The 15,132-nt window shown below is 45.7% G+C and overlaps 2 protein-coding genes across 10 annotated transcripts in view; one reads left to right on the top strand and one right to left on the bottom strand.

Annotated features, from left to right (window-relative positions):
* TUB (TUB bipartite transcription factor) overlaps positions 1-5,643 on the top strand; it is a 90,185-nt gene extending 84,542 nt beyond the window's left edge. For all 5 annotated transcript variants that reach the window (XM_067750036.1, XM_067750032.1, XM_067750035.1 and 2 more), the window contains 3 exons: positions 149-247; positions 473-644; positions 1,117-5,643. In XM_067750036.1, the coding sequence (XP_067606137.1) occupies positions 149-247; positions 473-644; positions 1,117-1,250 (405 nt within the window). In that variant the 3' untranslated portion in view covers positions 1,251-5,643. The remainder of the gene's footprint in view (positions 1-148; positions 248-472; positions 645-1,116) is intronic.
* A 2,879-nt stretch (positions 5,644-8,522) lies between these two features.
* RIC3 (RIC3 acetylcholine receptor chaperone) overlaps positions 8,523-15,132 on the bottom strand; it is a 49,392-nt gene continuing 42,782 nt past the window's right edge. For 3 of the 5 annotated variants that reach the window (XM_067750037.1, XM_067750038.1, XM_067750041.1), the window contains one exon: positions 8,523-10,660. In XM_067750037.1, the coding sequence (XP_067606138.1) occupies positions 10,206-10,660 (455 nt within the window). In that variant the 3' untranslated portion in view covers positions 8,523-10,205. The remainder of the gene's footprint in view (positions 10,661-15,132) is intronic. The other 2 variants (XM_067750040.1, XM_067750042.1) reach the window with 2 other exon arrangements.

The raw sequence follows: 15,132 nt of genomic DNA, 5'->3' as shown, positions 1-15,132 counted from the left end.
CCGGACATGGTAAGTTTAGAGATGCCTGTTAGACATGTGAGTGGTGGAAGCTAGCTCAGCTCAACTTTATTCCCTCCCCCCAGTCTCTCCAGTAGGTAAGTTGAGTCCTCACAGGGCCAGTGTTGAGTTCTCTGTCGCTATTTCCTAGGAAACAAATGTTTTAGGTTTCAAGGGGCCGCGGAAGATGAGTGTGATTGTCCCAGGCATGACCATGGTTCACGAGAGAGTCTGTATCCGGCCCCGCAACGTGAGTCTCTACCCCATCCCACCCGCCTTCCCCATTATCCCAGCGTCTGCATGAGCGTCTAAGGGCAGAACTCCAGCTGGTGTGTATGTGTGGAGGAGACACAGTGTGAGAAGCCCTGGAGGTCTAGGGAAATCTAAGGACTCCCACCCCTGGGGCAGATCCCTCTTTGGGGGGGGGTCATGGTGCCAAGGCCTGGGCCTGGCTCAGCTGAGGCTGCCCTCCCAGGAGCATGAGACGCTGCTATCACGCTGGCAAAATAAGAACACGGAGACTATCATTGAGCTGCAGAACAAGACGCCTGTCTGGAATGACGACACGCAGTCCTACGTACTCAACTTCCACGGGCGCGTCACTCAGGCCTCCGTGAAGAACTTCCAGATCATCCACGGCAATGACCGTGAGTGTTTCTGCCCTGACTTTACTGTCCACGTGATACCCGGGGCCCTTAGCTCAGGGTTCAGCTCACCTAGCCCTGCCCGTAGAGGTCAGAGTTTAAGGACATGGATTATACGGCTTAGATTAGGTGTAAAGAACTTTCTAACCATAATGACTGGGAGGCCGTGGAGGAACCTTCTCTGGAGCCCTGACCCTAGATTCTGTGCACTCAGCAGAGTCTCAGGCGTGGGAACACCCTTTGAATGGACTTCCTCTCTTCTTCCCTGTCTCCTGGTGTTTGTATGCATCTTTCTCCTCTGCCACCTGTTCCATCTCTCCTGCCACTTCTCCCAATTGGTCTGTGTTTGGGATTCTCTTGGCTTCTCTGCTTCTCGCTTTCTCTTCCCTCTTGTGATTTGGGTGTCTGTCCTTCCCCATCTCCGCCATCCCTGCTCTGCCCTTCTGTCTCTGTCCACACTTGTGCCTGGCTCCAGCGGACTACATTGTGATGCAGTTTGGCCGTGTAGCAGAGGACGTGTTCACCATGGATTACAACTACCCATTGTGTGCGCTGCAGGCCTTTGCCATTGCCCTGTCCAGCTTCGACAGCAAGCTGGCCTGCGAGTAGAGGCCACCTTGTGCCCTCTGGGGTTGCCCAGCCTGGAGTGGAGCTGCCTGCCTGCGGAGACAGCCTTGCCGACCCCCTGTACATAGGCCTCGTGCCAGGTGACCCTTTGGCTCTCAGTGGGCTCCTGGGCCCAGCCATCCAGGTACTGGCTCCTGCGCCTCCACTGCTGAGGCAGAGGAGTGGGGGATATGAAGGGACCAGCGTGAATTCTTTCTGCGCCCCAAGATCAACGCCCCCACCCCCGACCCTTGGGTTGGTATCCTGCTGCAGTCACGTTTGCCAAGCTGAGCAGCCTCTTCAGCCGGGGAGGCAGGAAGAGGTGTAGAGGGAGAGGAAGCACAGTGCAGGGCTGCGGGGCCGTGCACTCAGCCCAACTGTGAGGGGCCCAGTGAGTGTGTGTGTGTAAGTGTTAGGGCACACCTACTTTACAGAGCAGAGGGCTGGGGAGCCGAGCCTGGCCCTTACAACTACACAAAGTTCTCCAGCTTCAGAAGGCCTCAGCTGGGCCTGGGAAGAGTTACGGGCATGGGGAAAGGTGAGTGGCAGGACCTTGCCAGGGTTGCAGGGGCCTGGCTGTGGCTGTGGGAATTGGCTGGTGGCTAGGGTTTGAGCTCATTTGATTTCTCTGTGTGCACAGAGGCAGCAGGAGGCCAGCCCCCAAGGTCAGATCTCTTATAGAGGATGGGGCCTGCAGGACGCAGGCTCAGCATACAGGCGGCACGTGGGACAGGGCTGTTCCCCAGGAGCTCCCTGCTGAGCAGTCCCTGCACAAACCCCATGAACCCCAGGACACCAGCCCCAGACTGCACACAGGTAGGCGTGCCTGGAGCTCCCGCCTGTGCTTCAGCTCCCACTGCAGTCAGCCTGGGCTGTGGTTGCTGAGGTACTGTATGTGGTTCTTCTTAGCTGGGAATGGGACAGGGTAAGGAGAGCAGGAAATGTTTCAGAACCACAAAAGATCTGAGAGATCATCTAGAAAGTAGGACTTGCCCTGGGTCACCTGGCTGGTTAGGGGCAGAGTTCGGAGTTTCAGCTCCCTTGTCCCCACCATCCCCCAAGAAACTGCTCTCTCTGACCTTCCTGGGGCACAGTCCGCATGCCCGTGCACCTGATTCCGGAGACTTAGGGATGTTCAGTGGGAAACTGGGCAGTTCCCTGCCGAAAGCTGCCTGGATTTTTGCATGTCCGTCTGATAGTGACTGGCCTGTGCCTGGCTCCTCCCCGAGGGCAGGCCTCAGCAAGGCTGCTGCCCATTTTGCTACCTAGGTGTGACGGGTGGGTTGTGGGTGTTCAGGGCTGCGCCTGACCTCTCCCTCTGCCGCCCTCCTCCGTGGATGGTACCATCTACTCTGACAACTTGGGAAGTCTTGCATATTTGTCATTTACCCTGACAGAGGCTACTCACCCAGATGGAGATCGGAAATCAGTGGGAAGCAAGCAAGGGTTGTTCCCCACTTCAGAGCAGATGTGCTTGGAAAGACTACATAGAAGTCGGTTTTTTAAAAAGTAAACATGTTAGCAAGGCTCTGAGGTGAAGTTGTTCCGACTTCAGTGGGAGTAGTATGCTCTCATTTCCTGGTAATCTGGGTTTTCCTACGTTGAGTGCTTAAAGCAAGACATTCTTGTTCTAGCAGGGATCTGCCCACACCTGGGGCATATGTCTCTGTGAGAGGCCCCTCCAATGATCCAGGTTTTGTTAACATGGTCTAGTTTCTGGACAGCTCTTGACTTGGGGCCATCTTTAGGGCACTAGAACCTTCTATACCGGAGCTGGTCCACTTGCCAATGAAATACTGTTGTGCCGTCCTCCTGTCCATAGTCCCAGTTTGGCTCTTCCTTTCTTGACTTTGAAAAGAGAGACCTGCTGACATTTAGAATGATGGAAAGTAGATGATCTCTAAAGTCTAGTCAAGCTGTTTCTCTGGGTCAGTGATTTTAAGGTAGAACAGGTTGGTTCTGGATCCTCATGAGAGAGGGGATCCTGGGGCAGAGTGGAAAATTCATCAGAAGCACAATGGAAAACTAGTCCCCTGCTTTTTCCTCTAGTACACAGGGGAGGGGGTTGATAGGTGTTTTCGTAGGGTCAGGAATGTGGCCTGAGAGTCCCAGCCTGGGCATGGACAAGGGTAGCTCAGCAACAAAACCCTCTGTTGGGCACTGAGTGACCAGCAAGAGTACTCGAGTCACCTGCTTAAGACCCCAGCCTCGCAAGGAGGTCTGTTCTGAAGACCCCATTCCTGGTGATGCTGGTTCTCCTTGACCACTGGCCTCATAGCCATGGGCCCAAAGACTCATAAAGCTGCCAGGGCCCCTGGAGGCCACCTGGGCTCAGCCTCTCCCACAGGAAGAGTTCTTGCCCTTCATACCCTCTAACCAGATGGTCCTTGGTTGGGCAGGGAACTTGGTGATGGAATGAGCAGTCCCTAAGGGTGTTGGGTAGCTGGGACCTTAGGCAGCTCCTCTGTAACTGCTCCTAGCTCTAACTCCCTCCTCCTGGGGCCACACCCCCAAACAGTTCTACAGAGCAGTGAAGTTCACTTCCTTAACTCTTCCCCAATTCTGGCTTTTCTTTCCTTCTGGCTCCAAGGTGCTCTGTGTCTGTCTGTGTGTCTCTGTGTGTATTTGGGGCAAAGGGCAATCTGTGAACAATCAATTGAGGTTTCCTATTACAATCATATTTCTACAGATGAATAGGAAAGGAATAAGGATGTAGTTATGATCACCGGTGGATTTTGTTCATTTCGTGCTCTTTGATCAGAAAGTATACTTGGGAAAGTACCAACTCTTTCTCCCAAGGTTCTGATTGGGAAGATGCCATCCCCAAAAGTTTAGTTCTTCAGTTCCCACTTTGCATTACCTGAAGAAATTGGTGTGTTGCATGTGTGCTTTTGGATGAATTTGAACTTATTCTAGTTGAATGTGCCTTAAAAATCATGACACTAATTCAGAACGAGCATGTAAGGTCCAGACCCATGCTGAGGACAGGTGTTAAAAGCCAGGGAGTGTGACAATCACAGGCTAGAAGACAACATTTGGGGCCCACCTCCTTCACTGACAAGGGCAACAAAATTGAAGACGCAGACATCGTTGTTTGCTCTGGAAATGGTGGGGCATTTCTAAATGAATTTACCGTATATTTAGAGGCAGTTCTGAATTTAGCAAGCCACAGTGATGTGCTTTCCTTACAGTGAGGGGAGAGGCTGGGCTGGCTGTGCCCATGGCTTTGCTATGCAAGCACAAATTCCATCTCCTAGATGGAGTCCCTGGCTTTCCCTTCCTGCGGGAACACCAGCCTGCCCCTCTCTACAATTCTTCACCCCAGCTGAGATGCCCCTGTGACCTCAGGATGCCAGGTGGCCCTCAGGGCACATTTTTCCAGATAGCTGAATGAGTTTGGTGCCCAGCACTGAGTGGGGCCTGACTCCCCTGCACTCAGGGCCTGGCGTTGGGACCCTACACTGCCCTGGGCCCTGGCTTGTAGAACTTTAGCAGCCCCAGGAACAGGCCAAAGGATGGGCTCTTGTTTGAGTTTAGTGGTCACCTGTCCTTCCATACCTCCTGTTTGTAATTTTCTGTCATCTCAGGATATGGGGGGAAAGGTACAGCAGAAGTATTTGGGACGGGTTTGGGTTTTGAATTCCAACCAAGTTGAGAGGCAAGTTGGTCTTACAGAAAGCACTACTGCACTTAGTAACCACGTGGTTTTGAGCAAACCACGTGATTTCTCTAGGTCTGTTTTCTCACCTACGAAATAAGGAGGTTGGACTGTCAACAGCTTGCAGTAGGATTCAGGGTGAATGAAAGTTGATCCTTGCTCTCATCACTTTCTAGCTCATCACCGTGCCTTTTTTCTTTCCTAAGAAAGACGTCACACCCCTTTCCTCTTCTCTTCTGTTGTCCCTCTCTCCTTCTCTATCAAGGTCCAGGCAGAGTTGGAGATGAGGCCAAGATCCAGAATTTCCTAGAGAGTAACAGAGTGGCTTAGAAAGGGAAGCCCGACTCTGGCCTCTTTGATCCTGCATTTGGTGACTAAGGGGACTTAGGATGGTGACACTTCCCTTGTTGGGAGCATACATTTAGCCAGTTTTCATAATGCCTAGAATGTGTACGTCTATTTGCACAAGATTGTCTTTTCCTATTTTGGAGTGGTCAGACATTTTATTTTTGTTCAAAATCATCAAGTTTTAGACAAACTTGCAAAACTGTGCTTTTATTAAGTGACTTTTTGAATAAACTCTTTGGTATTCTGGAGCAAATGTATTTATTTACTGGTATGTGCAATGACAAAGTTGGTATTTTCCCATGTTGACATTATGTATGTTGTAGAACTTAGTGTTTGTCTAAGTACAGACCACAAACCATATATCAACAAATTAAACTTGACCTGTTTCAACACTGCTGTGCACTTTTTTCCCCCTATAAAAGAAAAAGACATGTTTCTTACCTAAAAGTTTTTTTCTACATCATTCATTCCTTCTGTCCTAAGAGCCTCAGGGGTGGGCAGGAGGTGGTGGTAACAAGGGGATCATAGCTTGTTTAGAAACCATCACATATGGGTGGAAACTGTCTTCCCTCTGGCCGTGCTCGTCAAGTTTAAGGATGGTCAGAACCACACACGCAGAGGCTGGATGGGCTAGAAGAAGGGTAAGGACAGAAGGTACTTAAGTTAGAGCATCCTCTGCAGGGTCAGCTGTGCCAGCTGGAAGAATGGGCTGCTGCTTCCTAAGTAAACCCCTGTGGGCCTGCCCCGCACAAACAAAAACAGGGCCATAGAGCTGAAAAAAGGTGAGAAAGGCCCAAGTGGTAGAAATAACATGAAGACCCAGCCACTGGGTTCCTCTAGCCCTATGCAGAGCAGCCTAACCTGTTTAAACAGGACTTGGACACACTACACACTTGGGAATTTTCTTTTCGGCCTGTGGCAGATCTGAAGCCAACAGCAAGGGAGGCTGCAGTTGTGGCTGGAAGCAGACAGGAAGGCTATGGGTCTGATCCTGAGGGAGGTAAAAACTGAAGTCACCCAGAGATTGCAGGACCTGTGCTCTGGGCCATTCCCAGCAGTCAGGGTAGCCTTGGAGGGTGTCAAGGGCGACAGCCCAGCAGCACAGGACCTGATGACAGAGTGTGACGCTGCTGATGGCACTGGCGTGAGCACCTAGCACAGGCTACACCCTGGACAGACACTACACACAGCATTGCGAGGGGGGATTATTCCCAGTGCATAAGTGAGGAAACTGGTGCTTAGAGAAGTTAAGGAGTAATCAAGAAAAAGGAGAAATTTGGCCTATTTACTTTGTATAAGAAAATGGGAAAGGAAAAACAAGGTTAGGTACATTTTAGAAACACTTGTGTGAAAATGGTCAAGGCAAAGTCTGTGATACTTCACGTTTTTCTCATTGCTGGGTAGCTGAAGTATTAGATTTTCCTTTGGTACCTAAATAGTCTGGGTTGAGGGAATCTTAAGAGTGTGGTAGTAAGTAGGGTTGGTTTATTTATTACCCCAGATTTGGAGTTTTTTGTGGTCAACAGCATTTCCTACCTGAACTGTGGCCTCTCTCCTTGGCTCTGCCTCTGGGAAATAACATTTGCAGGGAACTACTAAAAAGGAAAGAGATTTTTGTTGTTTAGTGGTCAGGTTAAAGACAAACCTCGTAAATTAGCCCTGGACAGGGTCCATGGAGAGTCCTAGTTTACAGCTATTATCCTGGCGTAATTAAAGCTCCCTTTTCCCAAGTCCTAGTTTACAGCTATTATCCTGGCATAATTAAAGCTCCCTTTTCCCAAAGTGTCCCAGACTGGACCATAAGTCATTGGATCATCCAGGCCATAGAGGGTGCAGAGAGTGGGGTCCTCACAAGGCATCTCTTCTAGAGGCCAAACGTGCCCGCACTCCTCTATGCAGCTCTCTGGGCCTGGCTCCTGAGCTCACATAGCACTAGTCCTGGAACTAAGGATGTACTCTCCTTGTGCTCTTATTCTGACCAGGAAAGGGGATTTCCTGGCCGGATCACCCACCTGATTTACCAAGCATGGTCCCAGGTGATGCAGTTGTTTCCTGGGCCAACTATCTGCCCCCAGAGGTATGACTGTGCTCTGCCACGGTGCCTAAAAGTGACTGCAGACCTAGTGCCAGGAGACTCAGCCCAGATCAGTTCTGGAGAAATGAAGACCAGGAGGAAAGAGACAGCAGGCATGACAACAAAAGCCAGTCCCATGCTTCTGGTCCTCCTGGATTGTATATACAAATATAATTGTCATCCCTGAAGAATAACATAATTCTGAAAAATCCAAAAAGGACTGCCTAATCTGAAATTATTGAGAAGTACATTAAAATTTTTGAAATATAAATACATAAATATATTCCTGCTATACAAACCCACCAAGAACCATGGCAGCAAGAGCTATCATGAGGTCTTAGTACTTCCAGCAGGAACTATTTCTGTAAGCCAATTTCCCCCAAAGATTAACATTCCAAAAAAGAGTTGGTTATGTGACACCTTACATACCAGCCTCATCAAAATACCTGAACTTCGTCCTTTTACTTTCACACCCCACTGCTCTAACACCACCCTTTCTGCCAAGAATGTCCTTTCTCTTCCTTGCACAGCTGGAGTTCTTAGCATCCCTCAAGACCCACCTCCTCTGTGAAGTTTCTTGAAGTACTTTAGCAAAAATGATCTTTTTTGGTGCTCCTATAGATTTGGGTCCGTATCTCAAATACAGCATAAAACCTTGTACAATAAAAGTAAAGTGGCTACCGCTTATTGAGTGGTTATCCTGTATGAGATAGGATAGTGCTGTTTTATAGGCACTGATGATTTCATTTAATCCTCATAACTACCCTGTGAGACCTGGACTTTGACCCGCCAGCTTTAGAGTGAGAAAGCCAAGGTTCCTGGGGTTAAGGAACTGGCCAGATTCTACAACTAGAATAGACAAGGATGGAATTGTGACCAACATTTCTCTGCCTGCAGAATTCTCGATCTTGAGCCCTTTTATAGTTCACAGTTCATTTTTAAAAATAAATTGGATACGGCTCCCACATTCAACTGAGTTTTTTTAAAGGTAGGAATTGAGCCTTCTGTTCCCACTGCCTAGCTCTGAGCAGTGTCTGCTGAATGAATAAATGAGTGAATAAGCTAGAAGGAAACAAATACATACCTCTAATAAGGGAATCATATCCTAAGGCAAAAAAGAAACTCGAAACAGGCTCCCAGAACTCTTCTCATAAATCAACCCCTCATTGTGAATGAAGACAAACAACACGAAAACTAATTTATCGAAACAGTAAAGAGCACCTACATTATTTTTTACCTTCAGCATTACGTTACATCTAGACTGTTTTCAGTACATTTTAAACTGTATTCTTTACAAGTGAATCAAATGTTCCACACAGAGATAGAGACAATATGCTTTCTATAGACTCAGTCTTCAGTGACTTTTCTCTGTAGTCATTAACTAACAAATTCACAGCAGTAGCTGATACGTTATCTTAATACAATCCTGTACCTGTGACAGCAGTGTGTATGCTTATGTGATTTAACAGTGATTAAACTATCTTCCTGGCCGCTTGCTCATGCCAGGCACAATGGAACTCTAAAAGCCAAGTCTACCTTTACATGATTTCTTAATTTTCAAGTCTTCTGCATTTCATGACTGGGAATATCCTCAGGAATGTGTCCTCTTTAAACTCTTAGGTCTTACCTGTAAACTGAATTCACTCATCCTCACTAGACAGAATACATCTTACCTCAAGGAGACGCGTGACAGATCGCAGCTCAGAGATAGGCTTTTGGTTTGGTCACAGTCCTCCCAGTCCTAACCGACCTCCTACTTTGCCCAGCTTTCTCAACAGACTCAGACATCCACATATGGAACAAATGGTCTCTTCCAAATGGTCTCTTCCCGGGCACTGCTGCATTGGGTCCCTGCAGCTTCCCTGCTGGGCTGGCACTTGGTCTATAGGCTCAGTCCTCCTCGCTTCTGTTTCAATTGAATTTGTTGTGAGAACAAACTTCCCAGAGGGTACAACATTCAGAAACAGCATCTAAGCAAGGACTGCCTATAAGCGCATGGGTTCTCTCCCCATCACCGGCTCCCTGGCCTTCTGAGCATCTCACGGCAGGACCACCACCCTTCGGCAGGCTTTCCTGAAGCCTCAAACCTTGGCTCTGCAGGGCAAGGACTAAAGTCTCTAACTCAAGTTTCCTCTGGCCACTGAAGGCCAGAGGTACAAAGGTACTTATGCATTTGGCAGTTCTGTTAAGCAGAACAGGGATAAAGGAAGCTAGAGATCCAGGCAATAGTAGAGCAAAACCATCCCCCAATAAGCCTCTAGGTTCATTCTCAGGTCAGTGGGAGTCTTCTACTCTGGAGAAAAGTGGAGATCTGAGGCAGCCTGGGTGCCCCTAAAAAGGGCCTTGCTGTGAGAAAGGGGCTTCAGTTCAGACAGCAGAGTCTTACCCTGCTCTGGCCCCACCATCCCCACTAACAGAAGGTTTTCTTCTTGAGCTCAGCGGACTACTAACCTGCTCAAGGCCCACAGAATAAGGTATTTTGGACTCTGAAATCTTCACTCTTACAACCTTAAGTCCTCATCATGTATAATCTGATGTTTGTTCACAGGTAAACCATCTGTTACTCCTAACACGAAGAGTCAGACCTCTGCCCTGAGTGGTCCCATCTGTAATCACAATAGATAGAAAATTACTCAGTGGATCAACTCTCTGATGGAGGAAAGGCAGGAAGAGAGAGAGGGAAGCTGTCTTGTGTTCATACTGATTACTGTGATGTTTTACAGGTGACAGGTGTGTAAGCACCAGGAAGGACACATGATATCCATGGCAGTGGCCTGTCTATGATATTTAAACACAGAGAATGAAACACAGGGCACAGGGCCAAGGTTGAAATCAGAGAGGAGAGAAAGGTCACCTTGGGACTAGAGTAATGGGCACCTCACCAAACTGGCTGTCTGTACTCTAAACGGTGGGGGTCCCGCTTCCTCAGCATGCCCCCTGCCTCTGCTCTATCAGCACTGACGCCTGGCCCTTCATCTCTCAAGTCGCGGGGCCACATTTCTTCGGTGGTCTCCTCTTGCTCACGGTAACTGTCTGCACCAAATCCAGCATTCTCTGCCACGACAGCGGGATCCTCTTCTTCATGAAAACAGCGGGAACATGTTTCTGCCTCTGGGTCACATGAGGTAACAGAATTATCTTCCTGAGCTCTGGGGTCAGTAGGCATTTCCCACCCCAAATGGCCTGATCCTTCTTCTTCTATCACTCCCATTCTTTCAGCTATTTCCTCGGCAGAGGGCTCTTCTGGGTCAGGGTAATCCACCAGGATTGTTTCTTGCCTACGCTTGATGCAATCTGAAAGGTCATAAATTGGATAGGTCTCTTCCGGGTAACCTAGAGAAAAAAGCAGTACAAAGTCTTACAAAGAATGTCTCTTCCAAATAAAGTGTCAGGCTTCTCAAGCAGCAGCCATCCTATCCCAACAAATCCATTCAAGAAGTCTCTAAGAAGCTTCTAACGGTTCTCAAGTTTCACTTGAGCAAATTCTTGGCGATCTGGCTGACTGTCCCCCAGCTCTTTGAAATACAAATCAATTCAGTTGAAAATCCCTTCTTAAGTGCAGGGTGCTTGGGGCAGAGTGTTAAGTCTCACTCCTCAAGCTTCTGCAGTAGTGATGAAGATTAAACAAACAACATGAGCCTCAGTTTAAAAAAAATGTACCAAACACCAGATGGAGAGAGCATAGCTCAAGGCTAATGTTTATAATTTCTACTTGGAACCATTTCCAAATCTTCCCGGGAGGGGGGGAGGAGGGAGGAGGAAAGGAATGCTGAGCTCTTTGAAAAATACAGGACAAAGCCTTCTGCTAATCAAAACAATTGAAATGGCTTGCAAGTGTCAGAAAGAGAGAGCATTTTAGCAATATATGTCCAAGATCCCGAAGGACAAGGACTGCATTTTCAGAAGGCAGAATTTCCATTGTTGGCTTCTTCCTCTTCACAAAAGGGAACAAAAGAAAACAACAAACTGGTAAACAAAATGAATCCCAGCAATGATAATGAGAAAAGAGAAAATGTTGCCAAATTGAAGAACAAAATGAAATACATCTGTGTCAGCCAAGCCGCGCCTGAGCAGCAGATGGGCCGTGCTGGAGCTCATATGCCAGTGCTGGCAACAGCAGCCATGCTCGGCGCACAATGGGAAAGCTGGAGGATTTGAAATCCATTTGCACATTATGATAATTGGCAAATTGAACCCTGACATAAACCATCTTTTTGCCTACAAATTCTGAAAAGCAGGAGTCTTTTTTGGTGCCATGTAGAGTGTGGAGAGACATTTTTACAACGTTTATAATTAGGAGGAAAAAACAGTCACACAGACTCAGTTGTAGAAAATATGAAAACCACAGACAAGTTTTAAAAAGAAAACACAAATCACCTAGAATCCCACCACTGACAACAATGTGTTGTGTTACCTGTGGCCTTTTTATCACATATAAACATATATCTTTCTCTTTTTTTTAACAAAGAGGGATCATACTGTATATAAAATGTTGTACCCAGATTTTTTTCATTCAACATTGTATCGTGAGCCCTTCTCCATGTTATTAGGCATTTTAAAGTTGGCTGCAAAGTATTCCATCATACAGCTACGTAACTGACATGATTTACCATGCCTCTTCTATAAGACATTTAGATTCTTTCCAATTTTCCATTATAAGTTTCATATTAGTTAAGATCCCTGAATATAAATCTATGTCCACTTCCCTATTTCTTTAAGATAGACTTTTAGAAATATGAAAACTAGACCAAAGGGAATGGACATTTTAAAAGCCTTTTTTACACTCTGCCAAATTACTTTCCAGAAGAATGGTATAAATTTTAGTCCTACCAGTGATGTAAAAAACTGTCCATCTTATCACATCCTCACCAGCACTAACAGTAGTATGTCAAGAATCTGGCCAATGCAGTCTTAGTTCCCAGGCTCATAGGTAAACTGGAGCTTTGCTACCCAAGGCCCTCACAGTCTCCTTGGTCAAGGGCAGAGGCTGGGGAAGTCCATTTGCTAGTTAGCTCCTAGCCACTGCATGCCTAAGAGAAGTCCATCCTCTGGCATGTTCCTGCCTTGTCCCCACCAGGAACAAAGCTTGCCGTTGGAATTCCATGACTATCTGCTTTGGTTTACGAGGGGGAAGCCTGCTGAGGAGAATCAAATAGTGACTCACATAACTACTTAGGTAGCCTGTATCAGCCAAGGCACTGGTTACCCAAAACTTCATTAGAAACATGAGCAAGCAACAAAAACTCACTGGTCCTACGAGGAAATCAGCAGCTCACAACAGGAACCAAACTAAGCAAACTATGTAAATAGCCCCTGAAAAAAGTCAATGCAGGAAACAAGAGTTAATGTCAATCAGCTTATAATTGATGTTCCTGGTAATATTCAACAGGTTATTGAATGTATAAAACCAACCAGGCTTCAATATAAAAAAGGGAGCAAACACAATGTAATAGCTGTTAGAAACTCATCATTACAAAAAAAATTTAAACTTAATAGAGGAAGAAAAGAGTAGGTTGAAATAAACATGACTGAGAACCAAATTAATATAGTAGAAGTTCAAGGTGAGGAATTCTCCCAGGACAAAGATAAATATGGCAAAGAAATGGAAATCATGAGAAAAAAGATAAGCTGCACAGAAGACCCATCCAAGATCGAATCTCAGAATTACTAGAATTCTACAATGAGAGGGCAGAACAGGTTAAATGGAAGCAATAAAATTACAAGAAAATATTCTTTACTTGAAAAAATAACTCAAGTCTTCAGATGGATAAATGCTAGGTAAAAATACCTTGAAAAATCCATACGGAGACATATGCTGATGAATCTGTACAAATTCAAATTTTTTGTGGGGGGAGGGGCTTAAGGAAGTATTCTGACAGATACAAAAATTAATCAAAAATTTAAATTCAAGAAAGAAGATACTGTACACAAGTGGTAAAAAATGAAATCAATAAGAATTATCAATGTAAAATAATCATTGATAATGTGGTTAGGAATTTAATGCCATTGTTAAATACTTAAAAGAGAAAAGGCTGTAAAAGCTAACATCACTTATAGCTAAAATTCTACCTAATTTCAACAAAACCTAAGCAGTAGGTAGAAAATAAATATGATAAAAACTTTTTACCTTATTTGGGAACAAGGTTATATAATGAAGATTTGCAATTTGCAAGAAAAAAAGGAATTCCAATTTTCATTTCATTGATTACTAGTGAGAATGGAATAATTTTTCTTCTGTTTTGTAGCCAGTTGCACTGTTTTCTTTTGTGCACTGCATATCTAGGCAGATATCAGTGTTTTCTAAATTAGTTGTAGAACTTTTTGTATATTAAAGATATCAGCTTCTTTGCTGATATCAATCATATTTGTTACGAATCTTTTTCCAGTTTAGTGCTGGCTTTGAAAACTCTCTGATCTACAGAAAAGGTTTATGTGCACTATGTAAAACACTATCCTTTCCCTTATAATTTCTTGCATTGCTTTTCTAAACTAATTTTTTATTTTGTGTTAATCGTAGATTCACATCTGGTTATAAGAAATAATACAGAAATCCCATGTACCCTTTACCTAGTTTCTTCTAACGGTAACACCTTGCAAAACTATATGCTACAATATCACAACAAGGATATTAATACTGATACAGTCAATATACAGAGGTTTTCTATCACCACAAGGATCCCTTATGTCGCCCTTTTCTGGCCACACCCATTCCCTCCTGCTCCCACTCCCTCCTTAACCTCTGGCACCTACTAGTTTGTTCTCCATTTCTATCATTTTGCCATTTCAAGAATGTTATATAAATAGAAACACATTATATAACCTTTTGGAATTAGCTTTTTTTCATTCAGCATAGTCATCTGGAAATTCATGCAAGTTGCTGCATGTATCAACAGTCCATTCCTTTTTACTGCTGAGTAGTACTTCACAGTATGTACGTACCAACACAGTGTTTAACTTCAACTTCACCTGTTGAAGGACGTTTGGGTTGTTTGCACTTTGGGGCTATGACAAATAAAGCTGCTATAAATATTTACGTACACGCTTTATCTGAACATAAAACTTTCCATTTCCCTGGGGTAACTGTCCAGAGGTACAGCTGCAAGGCTGTGTAGTAGCTACATATTTAGTTTTTTAGGAAACGGCCAAACTTTTTTCCAGTGTGGGTGTATTTTACATCCCCACCAGCAGCGTAAGAGTGAATCCAACTTCTTGCCAATTAAAATCCCATCAGGCTTTTTTCTTTTTGTAGAAAGTGACACACTGATTCTAAATTTATATGAAAATGTGAAGTGCCTAGAATTACCAAAATAATTTTGGAAAAAAACATAGTTGAAGAACTTGGGCTACCTGACTTCAAGACAATATAAAGACACAGTGATAAAGACATTATGGCACTGGTGTTAAGTATAGACACACAGATCAGTGAAACAGAATAGTAAGTCCAGGGGCTTCCCTGGTGGCGCAGTGGTTAAGAATACGCCTGCCAATGCAGGGGACATGGGTTCAAGCCCTGGCCCGGGAAGATCCCACATACTGTGGAGCAACTAAGCCCGTGTGCCACAACTGCTGAGCCTGCGCTCTAGAGCCTGTGAGCCACAACTACTGAGCCCGTGTGCCACAACTACTGAAGCCTGCGCGCCTAGAGCCCATGCTCCGCAACAGGGGAAGCCACCGCAATGAGAAGCCCATGCACTGCAATGAAGACTGGCTCCTGCTCGCCACAACTAGAGAAAGCCCGCGCGCAGCAACGAAGACCCAACGCAGCCAAAAATAAATAAATAAATTTATAAAAAAAAAATAGTAAG

The sequence above is a fragment of the Pseudorca crassidens genome, chromosome 9 (genome assembly GCF_039906515.1).
Source record: "Pseudorca crassidens isolate mPseCra1 chromosome 9, mPseCra1.hap1, whole genome shotgun sequence".
In the NCBI taxonomy this organism is placed as follows: domain Eukaryota; kingdom Metazoa; phylum Chordata; class Mammalia; order Artiodactyla; family Delphinidae; genus Pseudorca; species Pseudorca crassidens.
This window is presented reverse-complemented; position numbering and strand designations above follow the sequence as displayed.